The following is a 22,836-nucleotide window of genomic DNA, read 5'->3' as shown; positions in this document are numbered from 1 at the left end:
AACTCAAATTGTGATTTAATTATTATTTTTTTAAAATTGTGATTTAATGATCAAGTGATTATGTTATATGTATAAATATTTTTATAATTATAATTATAAAAATATATTATATAAAAAGACGGTTAGCGGTTAGCAGTTACGGTTAGTAAACCCAATAACCGCTAACTGCTAGGCGGTTATAGCGGTTAGGCGGTTAGTAGTTAATACGGTTAAGCGGTTAGAGCGGTTAACGGTTAGCGGGCGGTTTTTAACCGCCCGCCTTTGCACCCCTACATTATAGTTAATGGCGGAAAAAGGTGGGACATAAAATTTCAAGATGGCATATAAGGCGCACATGACAGGTTGACCGTCTAAAGACTGATGGAATAGGGGGTTTTGAGCACAAAATGGTAGTTTGATAGGGTCAGCCAGTGGGATTGTCAATTCATAGGGGCAAAATAACAATGCGTTGTAGTTAATAGAGGGAAAAGGTAATTACCCCAATCTATTTGGATCATGGAGAACATTAAATTCTCTGTTTTCAAGAAAGAAATTGCAAAATCAATGGTTTCACCCATTTGTAATTAGCTCATTGGAGTATAAAAATTGGCATAAAACTCTTTGTAGTAAGCCAAAAGCATAAACGGACGAAAGTGTGATGCGTCACTAGAATAAAAAAAAATAAAAACATCATATAAAAATCAAAAAACAACAAACAAAAGGAATACAAATTTATATGGTGGTCAAGCTACCCCTTGGTCATGAGGGTGACTCAACAATCCCTCAATTTATTTTTATTTTTATTTTTATTTTTATTTATTTATTATGAAATATGCCAAAATATAATTAGTGCTACCGTGACACATCAACAATTTCCAGTCACAATTTCGTACGAAAGTTGAGTGTAAGACCTTATTTATGTTTTTACCTAAACTACAGAAAGCTTTTGGCCAATTTTTATATCTCAAAAGAGGTATTGCAAATGAGTATAATCATAGAAATTGATTTTGCATGTTCCCCTAAATTTCGATAAGGGAGTTCATCTTGCAACTTCTTTTTTGCCTCCACCAACTTCTATAGCATTTTACTCAAATCACCTCAAAAATTGGGACAGAATAAGTTGTATGCAATGAAAAAAATAGCAGTAAGTTCATGTAGGATGCTAAAAACCCGTGAAAAAAGACCCGATTGTTATGAAATATTTGGTTATTGGGAAAGTTTATTTGCAAGACACCTAAAAAAAATCTTGCCGGCCGAACAAATAATATTGGAAAACCATTAGAGATTTGATATTCAGGTGACTTGTGAGAGGGGAAAGTTCTGTTGAGGGACCTATCTGGAAGCAAACAAGATAAAAGGAAACAAAGCAAGCATAGAGATGTACTCTAAAACAAATCTCCCTCTATAAATTTAACCCAAGAATATCATGTGCTCAAAAATCCATAAACATCATGAAGTCGGCACCTGTATCCAACAATAAAATAAAAAAATATATATTAAAAAAAAAAAAAAAAACTGTTAAGGACACAAAGGTATGCTATAAATAAATGAACAAAAGTGCACCTGGAAAGATCATAAATGGCATAAAAGATAATAGCAAACACCAAAAAGCTTAGACCAAAACTCCTTATTTATAAATTATACAATTAGGTGCATCAGGTTCATGTTCCACAAAGACAAACATTTCATTAAATTTACTACAAGAGTGAGTGTCCTAGAAGGAAGGAAATAAAGTTGCAGGTTCAGGATATTTGGTTTACTCAATTGTTAGAGATATGTATGAATCATTAATTTGTTCTCGAAAAGCAGCAACCTAAAACTAGTGCAATAAAGATTACTTGAGAAAGATACACGACTTTATTGGGAGCCATGAGCAATCACGTCATGAAGTTAAAATGATCTTGTGCTTTTTGGGAAGGACTTCACTCTTAAGATTGAATATCACTGTTGCCCATGGCTTCTGCTCATAGAGTGGTGGCGAAGGAGCTTTTGACTGCGAGTCCGGTGATCATCCTGCAAGACCAAATTCAAATCAATGCCATAAGGTATGAGACAAATGATAAACAAAAGAAAAAGAAAAAAAAAAAGAAAAAAAAAAAAAAGAGAGGAGTTTTAAGGATAGCCAGCAGCATTTCTTTGCATCAACAGTGAGAAATGCACTCATTGCAAAGAGAAAAAGAAACTCAACTTCCATAACAACAGAAACAAAGTTAGTTATATCTGCAGCAGCTTATAAGGACACCTTTCCTTTTCATATATAGTGCTTTATGAAGTAGGGTGTACACAAACTTCCACTCCATCTAACTCGTGTTTAGGCAGTAATTGACAAACCAACCAAGTAAAATTGGGATCTGTGACCGGGGAGTGGGTCAAAGTTATTCCAGTCCAGAACATTATACGTTATGCACGGATATAAAGTCTTAAAAAGCACTTGAGTAAATCCAACAAGTAACAACATTTATTATTATTATTATGCAGTTAACATCTCAAAACAAATGAGAAAAAAAAAAAAACAAACAAACAAACTAAAAAAAAAAAAAACAGAGAGGACACAATTTGCTCAAGGAAAATTGAGAAACAAAAAAATTTGAATTCATAGAAAGGGAAACAAAATCAAGACAAACCTTATACAAAGATGCTGCTGATTCAGACTGTACTGTCTGAACTGCTACATTTCCCATTGATCGCAAAGCATCCAGCGCATCTAGGGTCAGCTGCCACCCACAAAGTGCAATAGTATCAGCACTGGTGCTGGAACCATAGCTACTACAACCAGCGGCGGCAACATTTCCATTCACCCAAGGGCAGAACTGGTTGTGATGGACAATTGGATCAAATTCCATAGGTTCTTCATAATTACTCTCCCCTTTTGGAGGCCCTGAAAAATCACATGGTTTTCATGCATCACTACTAAAAGTAAGAAAAAACAGAAATGAGTATAATCTTGAAGATTTAAAATATTACTACTCATACAAAAGAATTCAAGGTGGTATATAAAATTGACAATAAACTGTACATAGGTGATAGAAGTAGGGATGACAATGAACTAGATTAAATGGAAAGCTATCATTTGATTTCTGAGCTAGGATATTACCAATACCAAAAGTGTACAAGCCAACTGACAACCCAGAATAGAATCAAACAGGGAATGTGTCCAGTTATAATGAAGACACATCTTGGATCTGCTTAGTCAAATGTTCTATGCAGATTTAACATACAATGGAATCAAGAAGGTGATGCAGCACAAACGTTTTTAGTCTTAGGTCAGATGATACATGATTTGACGGTTTACATCATGGTTCATAAAAAGTGCAGTGGTAGGCCAATGCAGTTTAAATTGAACGACAATGCAGAAGCTTTTTCAAACATAATAAAAACAACCCAGGAGAGAACATCAAAACATAACTAAATTGTATGCAGGTGAGGCATTAAAGGCTTTCCAAAAAAGGAAAAAACAAGAAGCAGCAAAGGAAAAGAAAAGGAAAGGAAGAAATGCACGTTACACCCATCAGGTGAGACACTCCACGCTGCAATACTTCATGGGATCTTGTATTAGAGGCTCTTTGCAAAACTATGGACCTTTTTTTTTAATAGGTAAGTTACACATGCACATATTGAGTCGATCTCATCCTCCACCTTGTTTTTACAAGGGGAGAAAGCATCATTTGAACGAGAGCACATTGACAAAATATGTTGATGATTAATACTTAATTATACAAGGTAAAATTCAGGGAAATATGTGTATGACGCGCACGCACACAATAAATACATATGTGTGCGTTTGTGTGGGGGTGTGCCGTGTGCATGTGTGCATGTGCACATGCGTGGGCATGTGTGTGTGGATTTATACCCAAGATAGAGCTGTGGAGGTAAAAACTCCCAAAAAAGGACTCTCCAATCAAACAATATGACATTGGATCTTGATTTACAGAGTATGTCCTTTACCCTATGTATATGAAAACAGATTGTCAAGCCAAAAGATATTTAAAAAAGGTAGTGGATCGCTTAGTTGACAGACTTGATTTGGGTAAGAGTAATATTAGCTCTGTATGGACTGTTGGCCCAGAGAGGAACATTGTTGGTGAGCTACAACCCAATCAAATTGAGAGGACCCATTCTTCCACCCTAGCAGCGTTGGCCCAGTCCAACAGGGCAAAAGATAAAAGTGAAGGACCCCTTCGTCTCAATGGGTCACAGGGCTATTGGGTCACGGACCGCAATAGCCCAATGTTTAGATACAGAAGTCTCAGCCCCTGCAGTTTAGGCAGTCCAGTAGGGTGTCAGCTAAATGTGAAGGACTATATTGTGCTTATGGGTCACAGGCTAATTGCCTCAGCCCAGATCTAGGCCTACTCTCTAGTGGAGAGTTAGGAAGGGTACTAGAGTTAACTGTGAGGGCCCAGGTGGAGCTCGAAAGGGGAACCCAAGCATCTTGAGGACCACTTCAACAGATATTTTTGACGGTGGCCCTTCGGTAACGCCGGCATATGATTCCCAATTGCCGTTGATGCTTCCGGTGCAACCCAACAACGAGCATATCCAGGCCAATGATTCATTCCAAGGGGGACTCGTCAACCAGTTTGAGTGGCCTTTAACCAGTGTTTACAGCCCTAATTCAAATGTTGATCACCGGCTGGTGTGGGAGGAGCTAGCGGGTTTGATTAGTTGGTGGGGTATTCTTTGGTGCATTAGGGCAATTATAAGTGAAGGATCGGGAGCGGCCAGTTTCTCACTTGCTATGGATGAGTTCTTGGACTTATCTTTGAGCAGGGTCTAGTGGATATCACCCCTCCAGGGTGGGAATTTCGCTTGGTCTAGTAATCAGGCTTCTCCTTCATGGTCTAGAATCGACAAATTTCACTTGTCTTTTCCTTTTGGGCCATTCTTCACTTTCCCAAAATTAGATACATATGGAAACACATACACAATACACTATGATACAGACAAATACAACACATTTATACATATATGTATATATTAAAGAGGGAAAAATAAATTGAAAAGTCAACACCAAAACTGTTTGTTTATCAATTTAGCAGAACAGTGCTCTTTATGTGAGAGAGGAGAGAGGGTTCATGATCTTCTCATCTTGTTGTATAGAGATTTCATATAAACCATCAAGGAAGACAAAGAAAGTAAAGACTAAGAACCTGAAAAATTGCAGGGCATGATACCTATGAAACCAATAAGGTCAGAGAATTTACCTAGACCATTTGCAACCACATTATCTGACTCTAGGTACACGCAGTTGTTTGTAAAAGAAGATTTACCGGCATTTGTAACCTCTTTCTTGGTTGTTTTATAACCAGACAGCACATTAGCATTGCAAGAAAGAGAAGGAGGCACATTGTTCTCTGGTAATAACTTGCCGCTTTGACTTATCTTTTGACCACTTTCAACTGATTCAGTTTTAGCAGAACCATCAATTTTTGAGCTGCTATCAGCCCTTCCAACAGATCGAGATAGCATTTCCTGGCTATCTCCATGGGGATCTTCCCTGTTAATTTCATCGGGGACAATCTCATCCATTAGTCCAGGACCTGGAGCAGATTCACCTGTCTGACCCTGATTTTCAGCATCTTCAACTCTGGGTTCCACATCACCAACCACACTATCTGCTCTATGGACAGATACATCAGCCCCGTGAATTTCAGCCTCATGACTAGCACACATCCCAACACTTCCACCACTAATTCCAAAACTAAGCCCATCCCTGGCTTGAGCAGTCACAGTTTCTGCGTTGAAAATTTCTTCCCCATCGTTCGTGCTACTGACACCCATTTCTCCACGGACTGGAGCAGCTGGTTGGAAACCAATGCTCTGCTGAGCTTGGTTACTATAATTCAATTCTGATGTATCATTAATGTCCAGATTACCATATATACTAGAAGAGGGGAAATGAACATCATCAACATCAGCAGGATAATTTTCAACACTTTCCATAGAGTCATTTCCACTATGGCAACCAGTATCCATTGCAATGACCGATGATGCACGTGTAGAATCCCTGGCCGATTGAATCCCTATAAGTTGGTCACTTCCTTGCCGAAACGAAGTCACTCTGTTACCATCTGTGTAAATTTCAAAACCCATTGAATGGCTAGGACCAGCACCAGATGAATCTCTATGATATGATGAACAGTATGTATCAAAAACATCAGAGTCACGAGCACGTTTTGAAGGCCCAGCTGAATCTTGTCTTCCATCTGTGACTTCATCACCATCACGATCAATGACAGTGCCTTCAACGCTATCAGCTTGCTGAATCCTTAAGTTTGGCCTATAATCTGAGCTTCCACCTTTCTCCAAGCTGCGTTTACGAGAACTGGGACCCCGTGATTCATATGAAGCTGCACGGTCACCAACCTCACTGCCTGCAGGCTGCCCAATTACTAGGTCCCTTCCCATTTCTGCATCAAGAATATTTTCAGATAATGTTGTCCTGCCCAATTGAATAAAAGGTAAACCCCCTGCCATTGTAAGATTCAAATCGACATCCGGGTTTGGCATCAATTTCCCATCGTTCGTCGTTGCGACTTCATCACGATCTTCAGTATGTTCTCTTTCCATATCATCAGCAGCAACCCAACCACTAATTCCACTAGCTGCACTTACTCCACGTGTCAATCCCATTTTTTTGCTTGTATCAGGAATATCAATATTGTTGGGAGTGAACCGAGCAGGTCGAGAAACCGTTAAGAAATCTGATATCCTAACTGTGGCACCACATAAGCTACAATCTAGCAAAGGTGACCTGAACTCGCTTCTAGAGTCCTTAACTAACACTTTATTCTTCCCAGTATCTTTTTTAGCTGCAGCAGACAGTGGTTTCTTGCTTGCTCCAGGATCATGCGATAGATGCACCTGGGCCTGGGTAGGGCCAACAGAATAACCATTCCTAGCTGATTGAGCGGAATGTTCTTCGCAGTCTTGAACATTTAAAAGCCATCTTGGTTCCCATCCACAGAGGCTTATAAGCTTCTGGGCCTGCCAAAGGAAAAAGACAATTAGAAATACATGAGCATATGGATAAATGGAAGAAGCAATGAGTCGGTAAGTATTACCAGCCAGCAAAAAGTACATAAATATATCTTACACGAGAATATGCACACAATGTGCCATCGTGAGAGCTTTCAAGTTCTGGTATACTCTCTGTTCTAATATCTACTTCCCCTGACAGAAAGCGATCAACCTGTGGGCCCCGAGAAACCCGCATTTGCTCGATTGCAGATGCAGCCACAATGGGAAGAGATTGAAATTGCAGAAGTCCATCACATCTATCCTTATATCCCCCAATAAGGGCAGGCTGAGGAGTTGGAGGAAACTGCACCAAGCTTTCCGGGCAGCTATTTCCCCTCCAAGGACAATTGACTTTGTGTACAGAATCCAGCTGTTTGGCAAAGGCTTCAGCAGCATTTTGGACTTCAGCCATGAAAGAAAGAATAAAAGAGAGGAAAAGGAAAATAAGTATTAACAAGGACCAGCTCATTCAGACCTAGCTGAATCATCAAGTAAAATTTTCCTAAATAAGGAGAAACTACCACATAGATGAATGTATCTGAAATAGGACATTAATGTTATTATGTATGGGACTAAGGAAACGGGCCAGCAGTGCAACTACTATGACTTCCACTAAGATATAAATTCTATGGCCCTGAAAATAATAAAATAATTCTATGGCCCTGCAATTTCTCTCAGTGTGGAAAACAAACACAGGGGAAAGGGAATTTTGACAGGAAGAAAAATCAAGGGAGGGGAGGTATGCATGGTGAACGAGAGAGAGAGGCAGAAGTGAAATTTTTTTTTTTTTTTTTTTTTTTTTTTAAAAAAAGGATTGGACAATAATATTTAAATAAAGTAGAGTGAAATAAATAATCTGCTAGAGTTTGTATTGAAAAAGGAATAGACAAAAATAAAAGGATGCTTTTTAAGTAGCTAAAATAGCTCTTCTTGGTGTAGAAGCTCTAACATGTGAAGGAAGGCATTTTGCTAATAATAACATACTGCAAAAGGTTATGGTGAGGAAGATTGTCATTGCACTTGTCGTGGAATATTAAGTATAAAATCAGCTTAGCTCGTATGCAATTTAAATATTATTATACCAGCAGTAATGTTTTTTTATTTTGAGTAATTTTCCTTTTGAACAATTGTACCTGCTGCTGCTGCTGCTGTTGTTATTTGAAATGTATCCCACAGAGTGTAATATGAGAATATTTATTAAAAAAAAAATGGAAAAAAGGAGAACAGTTGAATTGAATTTACTAACCTTCTACAGGGGTCCAAGATGGTAACAATGTGAAACTCGAGTATGCACCACATGATTCACATGCAATTTTATCAACATCAGCATTCACCCAACCTCTCTGTGCACAAGTCAATGAATTGACAACCTGCAAGAAATCAGAAAGGAAACAATGAGAATGCCTCAACGTGGTCCTGGGCCTATATCTGAAAGCCCAAAAAAAGGGAGCAGTAATGTTATAATGCCTGCATATGCTAACCATCAACTTAGAATCTACAGTGGCTCCTGACCAAAGCACAAAAAAGTCTGCTCGACGTATAATATCTTTACTTCAAGATATGAACATATAAAAGTAAGGCTCAGTCAAAGAAGAGACTCCCATAAATGTTTCAAATTTTGTTTTTAAAATATCTATTCTTATTAAAGAGTCCCAACTATTGGTATTTCAGTATTTTGCATTAATATGGAGTAAAGTTCTGGTTTAAGAAACAATAGGATTATGGACAATTTTTGATAAGTAATGTTGTATATATCAAAAAAAAAAAGCAATATGCCTCTAAGCACACAGTGAGAGTTTCAAGCACACACCAAAAAAATCTCTCATTGGATAATCTAATGAGAGTTTCAAAGCTTTTACTTGACTTAAAGGCATGAATAACAGACTTAAAATCTCTCTCTCTCTCTCTCTCATACGCACACACCTAAAAAAAAAAAAAAAAAAAAAAAGAGTTTCAAATTTCAGAAGCTCTTGCCGGCTCCTCCTTAGGAGCCGGCACTCCTGTGGAGTGCTGCCCCCAACCCCACTTCTTTTTTCTTTCCTTTCCCATTTCACCCCTCCTCTCCCCTCTTCCAGCCCTGGCGCCCTCCGCCACATCTCCGCTGCTCCCTGCCCCTTTCCTACCGTTTCTCCTTCTGCCTCTCCTTCAACCATCTCCCCTCCTTCCTTGTTCCCCGTTCCACCACCTCCCCTTCCCCTGCTGCAACCCACCGCCACCAACCTCTGCCACCCTTTTCCTATCAATGTACACTCTCCTCTCCCAAATCTAGCCTTCTCTCACTCGAATCCACCCCTTCTTCCAGTCCCAGGATTTGGCTTATATGCTGTTATTAAAATAACAGCATGTATGCTGTAGTTTAATGAACGGTCAAAATTGAATTTTTCAAAATCTCTTTTCATTTTCTCTCTCCTATTAAATGCTTCTAAAAGTAAATCAACTTTAAAATTCAATCTTAACCGTTGATTCAATTACAGAATACATGCTGTTATTAAAATAACAGCATGTAAGTCGGATCCCACCCTTTTCAGGTACTCAAGTTTTTGGCTTGAGAGATCACAATAACTGGCATCCAAATCTACAGCGCATTAGGGCACATTGCATTCACCTCAACACAGGTAGTTTCCCCTCATTACGCCTCAAGACCAGCAAGTATCAGTGCGGCAAGATCTGTTGTAGTGAACAACTTTATTTTGCTCACTCCACCATTTGTCTCCAACAGTCCAATCAGGCTTCCTCTCCAATCGGTTACTGCTTTTAAATCATTGGGTGCTCCTGGGACCCTTCTATTAGACTGGGAATTTTTGCCAATTTCCAGTTGAATTGTGTTCTACCGGTATTGTTTCTGGTTTGTTTGATGTCTTAGTAGGGGTTTCCACACTTCTTGTACTCTAATTTTTAATGAATGTTATCTGCTAATGGTTGATTGTTTCAACTGTAGCTATGCTCATGCCTTCATATTACAAGATCACAAGATCAACATTTCTATATTCATCGAAAGCAGACATCACAAATGGGAGTTAGCAGATCTCCTGGGCTTTAAACCACACACACCCCCCCCCCCCCCCCCCTCCCAAAAAAAAAAAAAAAAATTGACCCATTGTTGTTATACCAAAGCCATTGAATTCCTTCAAGATTCAATCTGTCTTATAACTTGAGCATGCACAAGTCCTTCAACATCAAACCCCATTAAAAAATCAAGAGCTCAATTAAATGCATCAAATTGGAAGTAGAGGATTTACCATGATGTTTTCATATTATGGGAGGTCTTACGCGTGGTGATTGACTAGGGAAGAAGGTAAGCTCTCTTCAAAAAGAAATTCTTCTAAGAGATCTCCAAGATGATCTTCTTAGTCAGCTGAACACTCTTCAACAAAGTGATTTTTCTATGACTAATTTATGCAGGGAAAATTACAAACTATTCGTTATGGACTAGTTTTTTTTTTGATAAGTAAATGTATTATAAAGCAAAGGCGCAAAGGGGCGCAACCCATTTACACGGGCGGTATAAAAAGAGAGCGCCTAAGAGGGAGAGAAATGAAAAAGAAAATCAGAAAAGCTAATCTCTATAGGAGCTAGCCAAGCGGCCGTCCAAGAGTAAAGAGTAAAGAGGAAAAAATGGGTCAGTTCCTCTATAGTCCTAGTGGAATTATCAAAACATCTAGCATTTCTTTCATTCCATATACACCACATAAGACACAGAGGGATCATCTTCCACACAACTGCGCTCCGGGATCGTCCTCCCGACCACCAACTCTCGAACAAAGCTCTCACCCTGCAAGGCATGACCCAATGCAAACCAAACCGACTAAAAATCGAATGCCATAGAGCACTAGCGAGCTCACAATGTAGAAGAAGATGATCGACTGTCTCTCCGGACTTCTTGCACATACAACACCACTCCATAACCACTATATTCCTCTTACGCAAATTATCATGTGTCAAGATTTTGCCTAGAGCCGCTGTCCACCCAAAAAAAGCCACTCGCATAGGAGCTTTAGTGCGCCAAATGCTCTTCCAAGGAAACACCTCTTGACTGGATTGGGACAAAGCCTTGTAGAGCGACTTAACCTCAAACTTTCCTTTCTTAGATGAAATCCAGCACATACGATCTGCCACTCCTATGGAAATCTTGCAAGAATACAACCGATCAAAGAAAGGAGAAACCATATCCATCTCCCAATCTTGGACGGGCCGAACAAAAATGACATTCCATTCAACTCTCCCACTCCTCCAAGTAAAATTATCCTTCACCCAAGCTTCTTTGTGTCTGGCGATATTAAATAAGGACGGAAAAGTTTGCTTCAAGGGACTCTCCCCACACCAAATATCATGCCAAAAACGAACTTTCGAACCCTCCCCCACCTCAAAACGAATCTCTTTGGCAAAAAGATTCCAACCTTGACGAATGTGCTTCCATAGGCCCACACCATGGGCACCCGACACCTCCTTAGTGCACCACCCACCTTCCTTGTCTTCATATTTAGCTTTGATAACCTTACTCCAAAGAGCCTCACTCTCATTCGCATATCTCCAAAGCCATTTTCCCAAGAGAGCTTGATTAAAAAGGTGTAACTTTCGAATGCCAAGGCCACCATAGCGAAGGGGACGACACACTTGATTCCAACTTACAAGATGCATCTTAGACTCCTCACCCATTCCTCCCCACAAGAAATCTCTTTGGACTTTCTCAATCCTTTTAGCTACACTTATAGGAAGCGGAAACAGAGACAAAAAGTAAGTCGGAAGATTAGCCAAAGTGCTCTTAATAAGAGTTAGGCGACCTCCTTTAGAGAGATACATCCTCTTCCAACCCGCCATCTGGCGCTCCAACTTTTCAATCACTTCATTCCACATAACCGTATCCTTGTACGACGCCCCAAGAGGGAGACCCAAATACTTCATAGGCAACTCGGCAACACTACACCCAAGGATACTAGCTAAAACCCCCATATTCTCCACCTCTCCAATAGCCACAATCTTTGATTTTCCCAAATTCACTCTCAAACCCGATACAGCTTCAAAACATAAGAGGATGAGACGTACATACCGGACTTGCTAACATATTCGTTATGGACTAGTTAAAAAGAAAATATGGCTATTACGCAATGCAAGAACTGGTTGAGATCTGAAATCAAAACAAGGTTTATGTATTCAGAAGGTCTTGAAGATGCTATTGAAACAACTATAGAGTTTGAGATGTTCATAAGATTTGTGAGGAAATCTACAATTTTCCATCCTAAACAAAATCCAAAATAGCATGCAGGAAAGCTCAAAAAGCAAGAAGAGGCAACAGCAGAACCTAAACAGAAAGCTGAATTTCCTAAACCACGCATAGAAGAGTTGGAGTCAGTACTTCTCGCTGAAGGTTAAAATCAAAAGTTTTTGATGAAAAGAAGGCTTCCAAACTGCTTAAAAAATAGGAGATTTAACGTGAGAGCAAAAAGAGGAGATCAAATACTCTGTTGGAGTAAAGGAAATGAAAAGTTCAGCTTGTGTCAAATAGACCTCACAATATTCAGGGAACTGCAAAAGATCCAAGAAACCATAACAAAAACCCATCAAGAAAAATAATCTGTTGCTGAATTTCTAAAGATCCTTCAATAGATTTGGTATCAAGCCCAGTACTCTTTCTTTCCTATGTCAAGGATATTTCATTGAAATCTATACTGTGGAAGAAGAGAGATATGAAATCTAACAACGAGCAAACAGTCAAGAAGTAGGACTGGGCACCGAGCCCCTCCAGTCAATAGCCAAACATTTTCAACACTGAGGTGTCAGCCGCCGAAAATTAACCCTCAAACCGATCAATCAAAAAACATTGTTGCCAAACGGCACTGACACTAATGGCTGTTGGTTGATTATCAGTCAGCTAGACGGTTTGGGCCAGAGAAAAATCAACGGATATCAAGTAACGAATATTCCAAATTGAGAGGAAAATTCTTTAAAAGATTGAAAACGAATGATAATGACAAAGGAAAACTCTTCAAACCTAAAGACACAAAGGAAGAAAAAAAGAGGAAAGAAACAATAAAATGAAAGTTAATGAGATCATGAAAATTAGAATCTGGCATCACTTTTGAGTTGTAGAGTCAAGTGTGAATCAAAAAGAATGTGAATACGATGCCATTGGTAGCTGTGGTTAAGGGTGGATCCACAGAGATGTCAGAGGATTTGACACCATTAATAGGACAATTAGGACAGATAGGGTTGTTGAATGAAGGAGGTGGACAAGACCAGAGTCTACAAAGATTATGAAGATGAAGAGATTCAGATCTGGTGGTCAAGGGGATGAGCAAAGGTGATCACTCCCCCAACCACCATGAGGACACCTTCAAACAAGTATGACAGAGACAGAGGCAAGAAAAGCAAGAGGCAAGAGGAAGGTCTAGTGGCAAACCCTAAGGATAAGTATTTATACAACCTTAAACCTTGGCCTAGTTGATATTGGACAGATTTTTGAGACACTACCAAAACCTGACTTCTCGATCTCAAGCTTTTAAAATAATAATAATAATAATAATACTTGACACTAACACCCCAATCATTGTAACCTGACTGGTTTTGGTCAATTTCTGGTGAAAATAAGTTTTTTGATATTTTGCTCACCCCCATCAGCGAGGAAGTATTTGTAACATCCTTAAAATGGCTAAACTGAACTATTATGTTCTCTCCTTACTTTCTTTTCATTCCTGAATAACTTCTCTACAACTTAATTGACAAGGGAAATGTACCCCTAGGGGTGTATTTGACACGGGATCATACTTAACCAAGGGTTAACTTAATTTTCAAGCAAAGCTACAAGTGATTAAAATTAAACAATTTTACAGCTTATGGAAATAGACATTAGGTTAGGTTAAATTATACTTTCCCTCACCCAAAACTACCATGTAATCACGCCTCCAAACTACACTTAGTACAACTCAGACCTATAAACTACCAAAATGCTTCAAGTTACCTCCTTCTTCAAATACGGCCATTATTTTTTAATGGAAAACATTACAAATGCCTAGCATGAGTGTCTGAACCATTTGTGCTTCCCAAATTACCCCCATTTTGGAGGAATGAAATTACAAAAGTGGCATCAACTATATGGTGAGGTGCCACATAACTGAGGGGAAAAAAAAAAAGAGGAATAGAGAGGGTGGCTCACAGCCTCCCCCTAAAAGAGTAGCTCGGGGTGGCCGAACAACTGCACCCTAACAAAATAGATGGGGTGGCCATGTGGCCAACCCCAGTAGAACAAGGGGATGGGGTAGCATGGCCACCTAATAACAAAACAGAGGAGTGGTCATGTGGCCACCCCCTACAAAACATAGGGGGGTGCCCACGTGATCACCCCCTAGCAGAACAAAGGCAAGTGGTTGTGTGGGTACCCCCTACTAGAATAGAGGGGGTGGTCCTCTGTCAATAGGGGTGCTTTGGCCAACCCTGATTTTTGTTCTTTTTTCACTTGTTGATTACTTGCAGCAAACAATGATTTTCCAAGCGACATGGGGTCAAATTAGTAACTCTGAAACGTCTCAAATGCGTGCTATGCACATGTGATATTTTCCATCCAAACTAATGGCTAAATCTAACATAGGGTATAGTAGTTTATAGGTCCAAATTGTAGTGAGTCATAATTTGGAGGTATAAGTGCAATTTAGGGTATTCAACTCTCTTGTATACTTTTCATGTATGAGGGCTTTGCCCTTTTCTTTCAATAACATCATTATTATTCATTAAAAAAAGATTGGAAGGGTAAAGTGTAATTTACATAAAAACTAATATAATTTAACGTTTAGCAAGAAAGATATGTTTATGCCTAAACTATGTAAGCAATACATGTTGCTAAAAAAACCGAAACAAAAAAAAATGCAACCGATATATCTTAGCAGGATTCTTGTGGGCTATTCTTGAGGTAACGCACCTATAATACAAACTAACCTACTTAACCACTGCAAGCAACACAATGAAGAAGCACATACAAAAGGATTCCAAGAGATGCTAACTGGGGTAGCAGCAACTACACCTGGAGTATACATACAACTAAGTGTCATACAATAAACAATGTTTAAGACAATAGTGTCTAATGTTTAACATTTCTCTTGGAACCGATTGGTTCCATGCTCAACAATACAAATTCTCTTAAATCTACTATTAATAATATCTTTAGCACATTTGCACATAACATTCTGCAAGTTTTTTCTATAAGCTTCAATACCGCCTTTATTCTCAATATGTTGAAGTGTATTAAGTTATGACTAGAACCCAAAAGGCATACTCTAGATATATTCATTTTTAGAATTGAAAAGCACAATAATCATTTGAATATGACTTAAACTATAGTGATACGTATTTTACTACATGATATGGCATTTTATTAGCAAAAAGGGTTTCACTATTAACATTGGGATTTTCTTATAATTTAACCCACCAATCACAAACAGATTCACAGATAAAATATCATGGACCAATCCAAGTTCAGACCTTAGGCTTCCCAAACCAATTCGAAGGCTTGAAGGTACCCAAGCGCCTTAGTAAATCCCCTCTTTCCCATGGTCTACATGAAGGTCTTGATGATCCAAAAGCTGAACCACCAGCACTTGTGCTCAAGGAAGTCCATGGTGGTTGTGAACCAACACAGGACAAAGAAGCCGCTTTGGAGCCATGTCCAAGACTGGAACCATCTATACTGCCAACATTTGTAGGAACAGCAGGTGAGGATGCCCCAGCAGAACTGAAATGCATAAAGCATTAAGCTTTTTACCAAATAAAAAAAGCATATATATAACCATACATGAACTTGACAAAATTCATAATCAGCTGTGTAAAACAAGAGACATTGTAATCTACCTAAAGATGTACTAGAAGAAAATACTAGAAACTGTTTCTTTAGAAAGAGGAGGTTAATCAACATTGAAAGAAATCAGCATACACTAGATAACCACAAACCCATAATTCTATCCTTAATAATAATAATAATAATAATAGGGTGCGGGCATGGTGGTCATCTTATAATTTCTTTGGCACTCCGAGTTTCATTTTGGCCCGGAAGCTTAAGGCTTTAAAGATGGACATCAAAAATTGGAATGAGGTCGAATTTGGAAATGTGAATGCTATTTGCATAGAAAAAGCGGAGGAATTGAAGGCATTGGATAGGTTGGAGGAAGAAAAAGGATTAGGTGAAGAAGAGAAGGAAAGAAAAAAGGTGATTGTTAGAGAGTTGGAGATTAGTTGGAGACAAAAATCTAGGATCCAATGGCTCAAGGAGGGTGATAAGTGCACTAAGTTCTTTCATCGGATTGCCAATTCTAATAGAAGGTGTAATTCCATTGAGCCCCTACGTATCAATGGCTATCCTTCTTCTAATCAAGACATCATTAGGGATCATGCAGTGCAATTCAATAAGTCATCGTTCTCTGAACAATGCAATTGGAGGCCTAGGTTGGATAACCTTGATTTTGAATGTTTGGAAGCGGGTGAGGCTGATCGGCTAGAAATTCCTTTTGAGGAAAGGGAGGTGTTGGAGGTGGTGAAAGGTATGGATAGAGACAAGGCTCCTGGCCGAATGGTTTCTCAATGGCTTTCTTTCAAGATTGTTGGGAAGTGATCAAGGAAGACATTATGGCGGTTTTTTCAGACTTTCATGCTCGTGGTAAGTTTGAAAAAAGCCTTAATGCTACTTTTATTTCCCTTATTCCAAAGATTCCTGGGGGGTCCGAGCTTGAGTTTCGTCCCATTAGTCTCATAAGTGGTATTTATAAGATTATTGCCAAAGTTCTTGCTATTAGGATGAGAAGGGTGATGGATAGGGTGATTTCAAAGCCTCATAACGCTTTCGTTAAAGGAAGGCAAATCATGGACTCGTTTCTTATAGCAAGTGAATGTTTAGATAGTCGTATCAGTTCTGGGAAACCAGGGGTGCTTTGTAAATTGGATATAGCGAAGGCCTATGATCACATTGATTGGAAGTTTCTTTTGTATTTGTTGAGGAGGTGTGGTTTTGGTGAGAAATGGTGTTCTTGAATAGAGCAATGTATTTCGACTGCTCACTTTTCTATGTTGATCAATGGCACTCCTGTTGGCTTCTTTAGAAGCTCTCGAGGGGTGAGACAGGGGGATCCGTTGTCTCCGTTTCTGTTTGTCATTGTTATGGAGGCTTTTAGTATGATGATTACTGCTGCCATCGAAAGTGGTCTTATCTTGGGTTTCTCAGTGATAGCTAGTTTATCTGAGAGGGTTAACATATCTCACCTTTTTGCAGATGATACATTGGTTTTCTATGGGCGAATATTGATCAAATCCGTTCCATTAAAGCCTTACTTGTCTGTTTTGAGGCTGTTTCAGATTTAAAGGTGAACATGGCTAAATCAACATTGGTCTCGGTAGGTGATGTGGCCAATATGGGAGAATTGACTGGTGTTTTGGGTTGTGAAACGGAGTCTACGCCTTTGAAATACCTGGGGCTCCCCTTGGGCGCATGCTTTAAGGCCAAAACCATTTGGGATGATATTTTGGAAAAGATTGATTGTAGGTTGGCAAGTTGGAAAAGATTGTATTTTTCTAAGGGAGGTAGGGTTACTCTTATAAAGAGCACTCTTTCTAATCTATCTACTTATTTTTTGTCCCTATTCCCTGTTCCTGTTTCGGTGGCCAGGCGTATAGAGAAACTCCAACAAGATTTTCTTTGGGGAGGTTTAAACAATGAGTTCAAGTTTCATTTGATTAACTGGGACAAGGTTTGCCCTCCTATCTCAGAAGAAGGACTAGGGATCAGAAAGTTGAGACTGTTTAATGAGGCTTTGCTAGAGAAGTGGCTGTGGCGTTATGCACACAAAAGAGAGGCTTGGTGGAGAATTGTAGTGGAAGCCAAGTATGGTTCTGAGTGGGGTGGTTGGCATTCTGCTAACTTCTGGGCCTCATGGGGTGGGTCTTTGGAAGCATATTAGTAGGGAGTGGCAGTTATTTTCTAGCCATACTAGATTTGATCCAGGTGATGGATCCAAAATTAGATTTTGGGATGATGTTTGGTGTGGAAAAGCGTGTCTTAAGGAAGTTTTCCCGGGCCTACACAATATAGCTTGTGCAAAAGACACGTCTGTTGCTGACAATATGGACTTCACGGGTGGTGCTCTTCAATGGAATGTTAGCTTTTTTCACTTGATTCATGATTGGGAATTGGAAGTGTTAGCCTCATTCTACACTTTGTTGTATTCCCATAGAATGAATAGGGAAGGAGAGGATAAACTTTGGTGGATTCCGTCTAGTAAGGGGAAGTTCGATGTTAGATCTTACTATAATGTCTTGGCTAGCAGAGAGGCTAGTCCATTCCCTTGGAAGAGCATTTGGCACACCAAGGCACCCATGAGAGTGGCCTTCTTTACCTGGACGGTGGTGTTAGGGGAGATCCTCACGATTTATAATCTTCGAAAAAGGAATCTTATTGTGATCAATAGATGTTGCTTGTGCAAATCGAACAGGGAGACGATTGATCACCTTCTTCTCCACTATGAGATCGCTCGCTCTTTATGGTATGCTATTTTTAGCCGGTTTGGATTGTAATGGGTCATGCCTAGTAAGGTGGTGGATTTGTTTGCTTGTTGGTGGTCGGGTGGGCGATCTCGAAACGCTGTTGTGTGGAAGATAGTTCCCCTATGCCTAATGTGGTGTTTATGGTTAGAAAGGAATGCGAGATGCTTTGAGGACTCGGAGAGATCTTTGGAGGAACTCACGGCTTTCTTTTTCTACACGCTTTTCACTTGGACTATAGCTTGGCTTGCCCCTTTAGTGATTAGCTATCTTGATTTTCCTGTTCTTTTCTTTTCTCCTTATTAGGCGTTTTCTCTTGTATACTCTCTGTGTACTTGGGTTGCGCCCCTCTGCGCTTTTGATATAAACATTACTTATAAAAAATAATAATAATAATAGTTAAAAAAAAAATTATAAATTAATAACGTAAACATTTGATCCTCATGAAGTACAAGATATAGCAAATGAACAATGAAATGGAAAGTTTAGATTCAAGTAGATGCTAAAGCCCCAAGGAATTCTATTCTCTACATTGAGACACATGTAAAGAAAAGCTACTAGTTCAGCAACGCCTCTCCTTTAGCAGTTCTTTTTTTGAATATTTAAAATATCTTGTTTTCTTTTGTCCAAAATACCCACATCAGCATATGGATACTACAGGACCATGCAATCTTCCGCCAACTAACTATCCACCACTTTATTGCATGGGAAAAGGCATAGACCAAAAACACCTAAATGTTCCCAACAAACAAGACCTTATCTTGTTAGTGATTGGCAATGTCAGAAAATCTAATTAACAATTTCAGAGCATCTCCTGCTGAGCCTTTATATATTTAGCTATTATGAACCACTTTACCTCTCACAAAAACCCTTCAAAATAGAAGGTATTCATCCAATTTGCTATAGTAAACTTTCATATGCTACAGTAAATTTCATGTGTGAAAGTTTACTGTAGCAGCCTCTACTAATATAGTATGAATTTTCTCTCATATTGTTTCTCTCCCCCCTCATCTAAAGATTAAAAAAATCATATTTAAAGAAAATAGAGAGTACAATAAAGAATTTGTTGGAATGTGTATAGAAAAGTAGCTAAAATAGAAATTTGTAGTTTTTCAGTAGCTATTTTGGCTACTCTCGCTAAAGATGCTCTTATAGCTTTAAATATACAAATTCTAAAGCAGTTTAATCCTGGCAGCAAGTTCTTAAATGTGTCACAGCTTCCAAGAAAAGAAATAACCCTAGAACTAAAGTCAGCACTTGAAGTTGCAATGTTAATTTACCAAGGCCTGTGAGACCATGACGGTGATTGTTTACCACATAACATTAAGTATATTACTCCAGAGTAAACTGAAGTTGTTAGGCTCAATGATGCTACATCACAAGCATATTTTTCTCCAAATTTGTAAGTATTTCCAAGGACCTCTTCAAAAGAAGACACTTCGTTTTTACTAAAAGATTTTGTACCATGAGAGCCTTAATAGGCTCAAGGCAAATAGTTAAGGCATAAATTGTTGGGAGATTAGACATTGGTGTTAAAGCTCCAAACATTAGTTATCTTCAATTTGTGGTTGATCTACAGCTTTCTTTATGAAACCCTTAAATACTTGAGGGGGCTAAAGCACTAAAAACTCATTCTACCTAATGTATGGTCAAAAGTTCTCATCAAAATATAGTTTTAAGGCTCACAGACATTCTAGATATCTCATAGTTCCATCTGACTTAAAGATTCTATAGATGGCCTACTTCTTTCCTTCTCTAATCTCTCTTTCTCTGTATAAATACAGGAGTAATCTGAAAATTTGGCAAACTATGAGGAAGATCCAGATGTTGTCAATAATTTTAAAAGCCCTTAAGGCATATGTAAATGTTGCTAATACTTGTATTATAGCTTCTGTGCAGTTCCCCTAGCGTTTCTATATTTTTTTTAATAAAATAAATAAAATAAAAAAATCCTCTAGTCATCTTCAAAGAAGGAAAATTAGAAATTTAACAAATAAGACAGACCTGGATGCTTTCAATGACTCTATACTAGATTGTATGCAGTGCCCCAGTGTTTTTCTTACAAAAGAATTCTTCAAGACCCACATGTTTAAACATCATAGAACTTGGAACTACATATGTCAACACAATCTCATTCATTTTATCCTTTCTCAATCATGTATTTTTTAATGTTTCTATTACTTCTCCACTAATTTGATCTCCCTTCTCCCAGGAAAAAGGGTAGGAAGAAAAAATAAAAAATAAAAAGCAAGTTCTATTTCAAAACTCTCAGTCCACCAACTCTACAAAAACCTCAACAAAACTATCAGACTTATGTTTTATGCTTTTCTGTTTCACAAAGATGACTAAGTACCTCAACTAAACCCATGAAAAAAGACCTTCATGTCTTACAACATGAACAGTCAAAACATAAAAAATACTCTTCTTTAGCATTTCCTCAATAAACAATGGAGCCTAAAAAATTCTCAAAAAAAGTGAGTATTTCTTGGAGTAAACAAACACTCAAAACTTTTTTTATTTATTTATGATTTATAAACAAACACTAAAACATAGTAGATTATATTTAGTTAACTAAATCCCATTACCCTGAAACAGCTGAAATTCAACGTTTTATCATACAATGCCCATTAAATTCATGCAGATGTCATAAAGGTGAAATTGTAAGGAATCAAGCAGGAAACACAAAGAACTACACATTAAAAAAAAAAAAAAAAACAGTAAATGCCAAAGTCCGGGATTATATCTATCAAGAATCTCCACTCAAGTATGAATAGCATACAACTCCAATTTACATAGTTAAGCGAAACCGTTCATTTTTAAGAAATCAAAAGACTGACAAAAATTTTACTTTCAACTCCTTTCCCACAACTTCCCCAGCAACTAAAGACCACAAGGACGACAGAGAATTAAGTCCTCATTGCAAACCTAAAGACCACCAATATAACAACATCCTAGGCAAAATTCACACTGCTAGTGCAAGAACGTTCGTAAATACAAGCTACTTGCAGTGCAGAAATCAAAAAGTGTGTGCCAATACAACTTCACTAGTAAGAACACTACCCTATCCACTGTTTTGAACCCCCTTACATCAACTAAAACACAAGAATGTACCTTTTAGTGTACGCATGTTTACATACACACACTGGTGACTGAATTAAACTTACCAAACCTATTAGACCAAGCTAAACTGAGCTTCCCATTTTAGCAAGCACATTTACAGCTCCAAATGCTAGACAGAAATTCGACTCCCAATTCCTTTCCTCCACTTTCTCGGCAACCAAGCAGAGACTTTTGAGCTCCCAATCCCGTTACCCAAACAACCAAATCCCTAACGTAGAAACTCCACAAAAACCAGAATCACATCGCACCCAGCTTATTCGAAACCCTAATTCACTCAATTCACAGAATTCAAGTGAAAAAAAAAAAAAAAAAAAAAAAAAAAAAACACAAAACCAGAATTCGAGATCATGCATGTGATTGAATGAGAGAAAAAGAGAGAGAATAGAATACCTCGCCGCAGGAGCAGCGTCAATGGTCCCTCCGGAGCTGATAACCTCCTCTCTCATCTCTGCTTTGCCCCAAATTTCGAAGCGAGGAAATGAGAGAGAGCAGAGGCGACTGCAATTTATACCCTGGAATATTCCTGCGTGCCTAAATGCGAGTCAAAAGCTCCGTTTGTGATGACGTGGAAACGGGTTCGGATTGCGCGGATCGGGTTGTTTAGTATCCAGTATTATATTTACGGGTGCTTGGGCACTGGAAAAACAATGTAATTGTAAAACACTCAAACTGTTTGAAGCCTGGTTGCTAAATATAATTGTTTGTTTTATATGTATATATATAATGGCAAATGTTCTTTCATGATATTAAACCTAGCAAGTTTTTTTTTTTTTTTTTTGGACGTATTTGCACACGGGAAGGAAAATGGAGGAAGAGAATTCGACCTGTTGACATCCGCTTCTTGAGACGTAGTCTCCAGCCAATTGAACTATCCCGTTAGAACAAATTGTCATTTTGTTAGGGGAAGTAAAAAAGTTGCCAATAATCTTCTTTGTTAGTTTTGTGTTTATTTTGAGCATATATAGTTCTTACATATTCTAGGACAATAAAATTGGACCTGTTACATCTGTTACCTATGTTTGGTAATTAGTTTTGGATTTTTTTATTTTTTTATTATTATTTTTTTTTTGAAGATATAAAAATTAATTTTTTTTTTCCTGGATTGTTTTGATTAGATAATTCTAAGAACTTATATTTGACTGTTCTTACTCTATTGCCTTGTTTTGCTTTTGAATTGGTGAAGGTATTCGTAGTATTATTCCATTA

At 38.4% G+C, this 22,836-nt stretch overlaps 1 protein-coding gene across 2 annotated transcripts; it reads right to left on the bottom strand.

The window, feature by feature from the left end:
• Positions 1 to 1,591: 1,591 nt before the first annotated feature.
• Positions 1,592 to 22,138, bottom strand: LOC132168895 (IAP-like protein 1). 2 transcript variants are annotated; one of them, XM_059579980.2, is made up of 7 exons: positions 22,021 to 22,138; positions 15,469 to 15,718; positions 8,246 to 8,369; positions 7,076 to 7,401; positions 5,184 to 6,966; positions 2,604 to 2,857; positions 1,592 to 1,992 (listed from the first exon to the last, which is right to left on the bottom strand). In XM_059579980.2, exons 1-7 carry the CDS (start codon positions 22,074 to 22,076, stop codon positions 1,921 to 1,923), a joined length of 2,865 nt encoding a protein of 954 aa, XP_059435963.2. In that variant the 5' UTR covers positions 22,077 to 22,138; the 3' UTR covers positions 1,592 to 1,920. The 2 variants fall into 2 exon arrangements, with proteins under 2 accessions (XP_059435963.2, XP_059435964.2); XM_059579981.2 differs by having other exon boundaries at positions 5,250 to 6,966; positions 22,021 to 22,137.
• Positions 22,139 to 22,836: the final 698 nt, after the last annotated feature.

This window comes from Corylus avellana, chromosome 1 (assembly GCF_965113065.1).
Source record: "Corylus avellana chromosome 1, dhCorAvel1.hap1.2, whole genome shotgun sequence".
Classification (NCBI taxonomy): Eukaryota; Viridiplantae; Streptophyta; class Magnoliopsida; order Fagales; family Betulaceae; genus Corylus; species Corylus avellana.
The sequence above is the reverse complement of the archived record's forward strand: the minus strand, read 5'-3'. Positions and strand labels throughout refer to the sequence as shown.